This window comes from Octopus bimaculoides, chromosome 14, assembly GCF_001194135.2.
Source record: "Octopus bimaculoides isolate UCB-OBI-ISO-001 chromosome 14, ASM119413v2, whole genome shotgun sequence".
Taxonomy (NCBI): Eukaryota; Metazoa; Mollusca; class Cephalopoda; order Octopoda; family Octopodidae; genus Octopus; species Octopus bimaculoides.
The window spans coordinates 58750886-58760605 of record NC_068994.1 but is presented as its reverse complement, the minus strand read 5'-3'; the positions used below and the strand labels follow the sequence as shown (position 1 = coordinate 58760605).

At 42.3% G+C, this 9720-nt stretch overlaps 1 protein-coding gene across 2 annotated transcripts in view; it reads left to right on the top strand.

Moving 5' to 3' along the window:
• The first annotated feature begins 8819 nt into the window (after window positions 1-8819).
• LOC106879090 (dynein axonemal assembly factor 9) overlaps window positions 8820-9720 on the top strand; it is a 13973-nt gene continuing 13072 nt past the window's right edge. Inside the window, exon 1 of one of the 2 annotated variants that reach the window (XM_014928525.2) lies at window positions 8820-8996. In XM_014928525.2, the coding sequence (XP_014784011.1) occupies window positions 8974-8996 (23 nt within the window). In that variant the 5' untranslated portion in view covers window positions 8820-8973. The remainder of the gene's footprint in view (window positions 8997-9720) is intronic. The other variant, XM_014928526.2, reaches the window with a different exon arrangement.

Genomic DNA, 9720 nt, shown 5'->3' with positions numbered 1-9720 from the left:
TATATATATATATATATATATATTCGCCATGATAGATCGCTAACCACTACACACATTTTTTTTTCTCTCTTTGTTTCTTTCTGTATTCCTTTCTGTTGAAGAGCGTAGGCTCGAAACGTTAAAGACTTTTTCAATTCCCGAGCGTTATACTAATACATCCATTTGTTTTCTACACCACCTGAGCAGTTGAGGAAATTCAGATGAGTTGGTTACGGTTGGTGAAACTTTCATCGTTGATTCTGTTGGTGTGGACCGAATTAGGGTCAAGCAAAAAGGACATCGAAAAGGTACGAGGGCATCAATATGCAGGCGCTCGGTCTTCTAGAAATAGCAACCAAATCTCCCTCAGTTCATAATTATAGTGTTTTGCAGTGCGGGCGTCCAGGAAACGATATGAAATTGTGTGCGCGTGCGTGCGCGTGTGTAGCATTGACCGTGGCTTCGAAGTTTTGCTAGTCTCCGGCTTGCGATATTCTTTTCCCACGAGAGTTCCGAATCCCAGTTATGAACTCATTTGCATACAGCCAATCAGAGCTCAACCATCAAACTAATTTATGAGCGCATAACAAGTGATGGGCGATAAGATAAGGTCACTTGGGTAAGGAATGACCATGTTTCTTTTTCTCTTGTAAGAATGCTTGTTGTTCTTGTCCTTATTTCAACTATGGCTGCCTCTGCGTAGTTATTTGTGCTGTTTTTGTTTACTTTGTAAAACAGTAAAGGGAGAGGGTTGCCAGCACATCACCCTTTACCCACATTTTCCCATCCACATCTTTACCACATGGGGCCCTAACAAAATCCGATAACAGGGAAAGATGCAAATCTATCTAATTACTTGTCGCCTTCTAAAATCAGGAATAACTTGGCGATCGGTCGACTTACAACACCGTTCTTCGTCTTGAGTTTACTTGGGAGAATGTGTTTGTTAACTTGACAACAAGGTCAAAGTGAGCTTTGATTGGCTGTATGCAAATGAGTTCGTTATTGGGGCCCGGAACTCTCGTGGGAAAAATAATTTCGCCTCCGGCCTCATCACATTGCAAATTTTCCAGTTAGAAATACAATGAGTACCTGTTAATCTCGTGGGTCTTTTCTTGTGATGGGGTAAGTTGGGTATGAAGTGGAAGGACTTAGTTGTGGAAATTGGTGCAATAAAATTAATTTTTGTTTTCAGTTGCTTTTTTTTCCACTTCGAAGTCACTGTCAAATTAGTTGAAATATCTAATCACACATGTAGCGAGTTCTTCTTTCACTTAATGTTCATTGAGCTGAAGCTCATCTCTCTCTATCTATCTATCTATCTATCTCCCCCTCTCTCTCTATCTATCTGTCTATCTCACCTTACACGCACACACATTTATATAGGTGTGGGTGTGTGTTTGTGAACGTACACAATACACATACATACATATATACGGACAGATAGACAGACCGATCGGCAGGCAGGGAGACAGACAGACAGACAGACAGACAGCTAAGCAGCTAGACAGACAAGCAGGCAGGCGGACAGCCATGTACCTGTCGACTTTGAAATTGATTGTGTGAAATGTATCTGGTCAATTTGTTTTGATTGACGACTGCAACATGTGACTTGGTTGTTAGCGTGGGAGGAGGAGGGATTAGATAGAGAGGGGAGAGGGGGAACGTGACTGAGGGGAGGGGAGGAGGAGGAGGAGGAGGAGGAGATAGAAGAGATTCGGTGAGCAGGGAGGAGGGGAGAAACTATGTCTCTGTGATGTTGCCAGAAATAGCAGCCAACTCTAGCCTAGTCACGCTTCTGTCTTAAAAGTAATCGTTGACGGTCACGGCTGGAATGCCTTTGACGACACGTCTGCTCAGTCAGGATTGACCTGAGGCTAAACGACAACGAGTGAAAGAGAAGGTGAGGAAGAAGGAGCAGGAGATACACGTCTAAGTAAGAAGATGATGATGATGAAGGTGGTGAAGAAGAAGATGAGAAGGGTGGGAGGAGTTATGAGCAGATAACTGGAGGGAGTTAGTGAGTAGGAGGGAGAGAAACGAGGAGAGGATGGAAGTAGGAGGAGAATGATAGTTGCTGAGAGGGAGACATGAGAGATAGAGAGAGAGAGTGAGGGGAGGGGGCTATGACATGATGGAGAATGAAAGTGGGGGTAATGGAAGGAGAAGAGGAGGTTCCATAAAAATAACTGAAGGATGAGAGGAAGTGGGAGGAAAGAAAGTTGCAGTGGGAGAGAGACTGTTATAAATGGTGGGAGTTAAGAAGAGAAAGAGAGGTGAATAGTCAGAGAGGAGGAGGAGGAAGAGGCGAGAGAGACTGGGTGGGGGGAGGCTGCACGCTCATTCTTGATCTTTTTATGGTGACCTCACCTACATAACATATCTTCCCCAAGATAAGCCTTCCTCATTAAGTTAATAAACTCATTTAGATCAGAATTGATTAATTAATTAATTAATTAATTAATCTGATCTAAATTAATTAATTAATTAATAACTCTACACTACTAATGTAAAACCCACAATACTACCACATGGGACGATGGTGCGGTTGGAAACAAACGTCGTAGACATCGTCCAAAGGTCACGTGACTTGGTTTCCAACTTTGCCGCAAGGACAGCAATTTCGGGGGTGGGGTAGGTCGATTACATCGACCCCAGTATTCAGCTGGTACTTATTTTTATCGACCACAAAAGGATGAAAGGCTAAGTCGACCTCGGCTCACTCCAGTACACAATAACGTCTCCACTGTCCGCTCTCTCTTCCAATTACACCGCTACTACAACAGCCTCCGTTCCTCTCAACCAGCGGAGCAGTATAACACTCTAAGAACGACAATGACTGATGGTCCGGGACCGCTTATATTCCGTACTAATTTACGACCAGAAACTCCCAGTCAAACTTATTTACTTGTAACTTGTACAGCATAATATTAAGAATCTTGTGTTACCTATACTAAGGTACAGGTACCTGTATTTCATTTAATTATTTAAGTAAATTTAATGCTTCTTTAATTTAGAGTACGTTGACTAAGGTGGCCACCGCTGGTTCGTGTGGCTGTATAGTCAGAGGCTTGCGTCCTAACCACATGATTCCAGGTTCAGTCCCACTGCATGGCACCTTGGGCAAGTGTCTTCTGCTATTGCCTCCGACCGACCAAAGCCTTGTGAGTGAATTCGGTAGACGGAAACTGAAAGAAGCCTATCGCGCGCGCGCGCGCGTGCGTGCGTGCGTGTGTTTGTGTCTATGTTTGTCCCCACCACCGCTTAACAACCGGTGCTGGTGTGTTTATGTCCCCGTATCTAAGCGGTTCGGCAAAAAGAGTCCGATAGAATAAATACCAGGCTTTAAAGAAAAGTAAGTACTGTGATCGATACAGGCTTTTCCTGACGTGCAACATTATCAGCGATGCGGATATACATATCCACTTTGCTAATTTAAGTAAACGCCTTAGCGAGATTAAGTGCCCTACTTAACAGCCCTTTCGACATAGATGGGTAAGAATCCACTATAACGAATTGGATAAACCTTATTCTTCCCCTACTCTGATTTGCCTTAAAGCACGATATTATTTCATTTGTGTTACTCCACAAGGGGGAACAAGGTGCCTCCCCTATGTCATCGTTTACTTTCTTCAGTATATATTAGGTCACCTGACCTGTCTCCGATTTTGCCCGGTTAATTAGGCGGACTTGGGGAAGGTGACAAAATCCGGCTTGATCTTTAATTGTTATCAAGGCATTTCTCTTAGCCAAGGTTTCAACCCTGTCTACTAAAACGCTACGTAACTGTTTGATTTCTTTGTTAATGATATTGTATGTTTGGGGAGGAACCTCCCGATAGTTTTATGCGATACGATTTACTATCTCGGTATCTACTCTTCATATGATTTTAGTTTTATCTGAGAAAAGTAAAGATCTATCTGAATATTTAAATAAACGTTTATCAGAAATAAGCTTGCACATGAAGGAGTTATTTCAGTTTCGAGAATATACCCAGGAGGCTTGCTTCGAAAGCCTCCAGTTTAATTACACACCAGCAGAGATACCCGGCGTTGCTCGGGATTAAAATGGCATGGTTTGTATATATGTCACAGTTATGTTGAAATAGGTGATATGGGAAAGTGCAGCATTGACGACAAAACATCTGTGGAGTAAATGATGGGCTAATTCGAGTAAGTGACATGTCATGCCTCTGTTTGGAGCATTCCAGGCCCTAACCTGTCATGGAAATTGGGGGTGGGGGTATGTGCTTTTTGAACGCACCGAAAAGCTGTTTCATTCTTTTTCCCAACACCGAGCCATCCAGAGTCTATAAAAGAGTATAAAAAAGGCTATGCACTTCCGGCGAACATCTCTGAAGAGTCTTCAATATCGCCAGAGTGGAATTGTCAGCACGAAACTGACGGTGACATTCTGACCACTTAAATGCCATAAACAGTTATATAGTGCAAGACAAGATGTGTGTGTGAGTGTGTGTGTTTGTGTGTTAAATATCGCATACATGAGCATATCATCAAATACCTTGCACATAAGCATACACATTATATAACATATACACGTTTATATTTGCCACATACATGGACATACAAAGATTATATTACATTGACAAAGCGGCGGTGAGCTGGCAGAATGGTTAGCAGTATTGCGTCTGTCTTTACGTTCTGAGTTCAGATTCCGCCGAGGTCGACTTTGCCTTTCATCTTTTCGGGGTCGATAAATTAAGTATGAGTTGCGTACTGGGATTGATCTAATCGACTAACCCCCTCCCCCAAAATTTCGGGCCTTGTGCCTTGAATAGAAAATAATATATTACATTGTCAAATGCAGTATATATCATACAGACACAGACGATACTATATAGACAGACACACACATACAGTATAGGATACGTATATGGATACAATAGCATATCCTTCATACATAACCACACACTATCACCTGCTCTCATGGGTACACAAACACACAGACACAACACTACACCAAACCACCCCACACGGCACCATATTACAAGAGCCACACACACACGACCGACACCCTACAACACCGAACCAAGCCGTGCGACACAACGCCCCAACGAGATGTCGGAAGGGCAAGAAGCTTTGCAAGGGTTTCTCTGCGTGTCTAGCGATATGGGCAGGCGTGTGTGTGTGTGTGTACTTATACGCAGACGTGTATGTGCTTGTATGTATTTATGTATATATGTATGTATGCATATACATATGTTTGTGTGTGTGTGTATATGTATATATATATATATATATATATATATATATATATATATATATATATATATATATATATATATATATATATATATATATATATATATGTATGTATGTATAAGTGTGCATATATACATATATGTATGTGTGTGCATATATATATATGTGTGTGTGTGTGTGCGTGTGTGTTCATATGTGTATGTGTATGTAAGCAATATGTGTTTAATGTGAGTACGTGCGTGAATTTATATCTGTGTGTGTATATGTGTGTGGATGCATGTGTGTGTGATAGCGATTGTAAATATCTCGAATCTCTCTGCGTTTCAGTGTATGTTTGCGTGTGTGTATGTCAACGTATGTGTGTGTTTCTGTATGTTTATATGTACTAGTATCTCACTGTATGTGTGCGCGTATATGTCTGTACGTCCCTCTCTCTCTCTCTTTCTTTATATATATGTTTGTGTGTGTGTGTCTGCGGCATCCCTACAAACTCCATGAAGAAATCTGTAAAGTTCTTTTACACAGATTTGTTGACGTCTGCTGTCTTCCAATTTTCCAGTCTTCTTCTTCAATCATCTTTTCCTTCTTTACTTTCTTCCATCTTCTTTTACTTTATCATCATCATCACTTCTTCTTCTGCTTCTAACATTATCTCCATTTTCTACTGTTCCACTCACACCTTTTTATCCAACCACCACCACCATCCTACAACCATTACCCCATCACCACCACCACCAACAACAACACCACAACCATCACCCTCACCATCATGATCACCATCCTATGACAAAGCCACACCGGTGGCAATATAACATCTGTGTGGACCTAAACCTAACCCGTTGGCTACCATCACTTTCTTGCTCTTTGGGGACTTTTAGCAGGGCCGGCCCTTGGGTTGCTGGCGTCCCGGGCACGAATTTGTTTTCCCACGAGAGTTCCGGATCCCAGTTATGAACTCATTTGCATACAGCCAATCAGAGCTCAACTATCAAACTAATTTATGAGTGCATAACAAGTGATGGGCGATAAGATAAGGTCACTTGGGTAAGGAATGACCATGTTTCTTTTTCTCTTGTAAGAATGCTTGTTGTTCTTGTCCTTGTTTCAACTATGGCTGCCTCTGCGTAGTTATTTGTGCTGTTTTTGTTTACTTTGTAAAGCAGTAAAGGGAGAGGGTTGCTAACACATCACCCTTTACCCACATTTTTCCCATCCACATCTTTACCAAATGGGGCCCTATCAAAATCCGATAACAGGGAAAGATGCAAATCTATCTAATTACTTGTCGCCTTCTAAAATAAGGCATAAACTTGGCGATCAGTCGACTTGCAACACCGTTCTTCGTCTTGAGTCTACTTGGGAGAGTGTGTTTGTTAACTTGACAACAAGGTCAAAGTGAGCTCTGATTGGCTGTATGCAAATGAGTTCGTTATTGGGGCCCGGAACTCTCGTGGGAAAAACATTTCGCGTCCTGGACAAGCTGAACTTCGACCTGAAAATGTCCTTGTCTTTGTCACGCTCTCCTTGGTGCCCCTTAACACATGATGTCCGGGGCGACGACTTGAGTCGGCCCTGACTTTTAGTATGACTCTCCGTTTCAAGTACTCGAACGTCAATCGCTCAGTTCACTGCTCGTCCACCCGGTTCTTATTAACATTGGCATGTGGTGTCAATGTCAATATAAAACTCCCGTTGGGGACCTGGAATGGTCATTAGCATTGTCCTTCGTTAATTAATTAAACTATAATTAAAACAGAAGCAGACGGCGTAATGGTAGAGTTGTTAAAGCGTCGGATAGAAGGTCTCGTGGAATTTGTTCTGATAATCGGCGCTCTACATCCATCCATCCATCCATCCATGCGTGTGTCGCCAGGTTGCTTTGTCACCAACGTCGCGAGTGGTTAGACACCATTGTTGTGGGGTGGCGATACTGGTGTGTGGCGATACCATCGTCTTGTGGTCAAGCTGACCGCGTGTATAATAAATGAAACAAACTCATGAACTTTTAACTCTTAACATATTTGCTGGTGGACATAACTTACTGCGAAAAGCGAAAGACTGGAGACCCCGGGGACGTTGACGGCCTCGATCTACCTCGAACTTGGAACGGGCGAAACGGACTGCTCCTCTCCCGATCGGAGGCGGCCGTATATCGCAGCCATTGTGACGCGACGAATGCACAGTGCCAAATGGGCCACTTTTGATAAGCAGAACTGGTGATGTGGGATGAACCGAACGTCCGGATAAGGTTCCTTACGCTTCACCCATTAGGTCCCCGAAAGGGTGTCGGTCGATATGGACAGCAGGACTGTGGCCACGGAAGTTGGAATCCGGCCCCGAAAATGGATGGCGCTGGAGCGAGCGACCAATGCCGGACCGGCTGGGAGACAGTGATCTCCTTGTCAACCCTGTAAACGAAATACAACTTCATGATAGGTTCAACTGATGAAAGACAGATTAGTTTCACCCACATCTTATTTGTTGATGACCTGAAGTTGTAACGAAGTTATATTCACAACAACAAGAGACAGAACTGGTCAAAACATTCTCAAGGGACATTGACAGAATAAATTTTCATAAATTATTTGGACCTCCGTCGGTTACGATGACGCGTGTTACAGTTGATCTGATCAGCGGAACAACTTGCTCGAAAATTAATGTGCAGCGGCTGAGCACTCCACAGACACGCGTACCCTTAAATTCGTTCTCAAGGAAAATCAGTGTGACATAGAATGCGACAAGGCAAACCCTTTCAAATACAGGTACAAATTATGCTAGCTGAATGGTTTGAAATAAAGTGTCTTGTCCAAGGACACAACGCGTCGCTAGGTTTCGAACTCACGCCATTACTATACGCTACCCATTAAGACACACACCTTCACAATTTTCATACTCAAACGAATAAAAGGTTGTTGACCAGACAAAGAATATGGATATCAATGACCAGTCTATCTTCCCTATCACCAATAATGGCGAATGTTACAGAAGTCTGGGAATCGACGAGAAGGTTGCTCGCTGGTTTTGAAAGTAAAACTTTGAGAAAGACAAAAGAATATTTCGATAGACTTTGGGAAATATGGAAATGAGGACTGTCTGCTTTCTATAACACTGTATCTCATAATTTTTTTCGCCGTGTCATTTGCTAGAACCAATATTTGGGATATCGGACTGGGTTCTTGAAGAAATCCGCTTTTCGGACATCAGGACTATTTCGTTCTTTTTCCTTTATGCCCTTCTTTATTTACTATTTCCGCTTCCGGTACAATTTTAAGCAATACTATTCTACAATACATACATACATAATACATACATACATAGGTAAGTACGTTCATACACGCATACATATACATACAAATGCACACACATAACTACATACATAGACACACGCACACAAATAAATGCATACATACATATACACATACATACAGTTACATTACATACATACAAGCATACATACGTACACAGACAGACAGGCGTGCCTGCAGGCATACATACTATGAAAGGAGGTAAGTAAAACCAAAGCAGTGAGGAAGAGTATGAGGTAGTCACACTAGGTCGGCTGGAGATTAGTGAGCCTCGATCCCGGTTTGTTGTTTCGTTGCTGTAGCAACAGAACTACCTGGTGCGCGTTTCAGTCTTCCTTTCTCACCTTGATTTTCTCTCTCTCTCTCTCCCTCCCCCCTCTCTCTCTCTCTTTATATATATATATATATATATATATATATATATATATATATATATATATATATCTCGCTTCTTTTTTAAAACAAGAATGGATCCTATACCGTTTGTTAGGTAAGTGACCTGCTGTTTAGCCCCAAGAAGGCCGTCAGTAAAATCTATGTATGTATGTATATATACCAAAGGCTTTCCACCCATGACTATCCCATTTGTCGCACTCATGCAAGTACGTATTTTCTCACGTATGTACGTTGATATTCAGCTTTATTTCAAGATTTCTTGCCAAAGAGCAAGAGCCGGTTTCTAACCTAGATCCAAGTCTCCTTCATCGGAATCTTAAACAACATCCAGGAATTATTTGTGAATATTTGTGTATACATATTTGGAGTGAGTGCATGTGCAAGATTGCATGTTTTGTTTCATGTTTCATGTCTAGACATGCGCAAACATACTTAAATGATAAACTTCTGGAAAGTTTCAGGCGCAGGCGTAGCTGTGTGGTAAGAAGCTTGCTTCGCAACCACATGGTTCCGGGTTCAGTTCCACTGTGTGGCACCTTGGGCAAGTGTCTTCTACTATAGCAAAAGCAAAGCCTTGTGAGTGAATTTGGTAGACGGAAACTGGAAAAAGCTCCTCGTGCGTGTTGGAGGAGGGCTGTTCTTATATATATATATATATGTGTTTGTCCCCCACTACCGCTTGACAACCAGTGTTGGTGTGTTTACGTCCACGTAACATAACGGTTCGGCAAAAAAGACCGACTGAACAAGTACTAGGCTTAAAATAAGTACTGGGGTCGATTCGTTCAGCTAAAATTCCTCAAGGCGGTGGGGGGGGG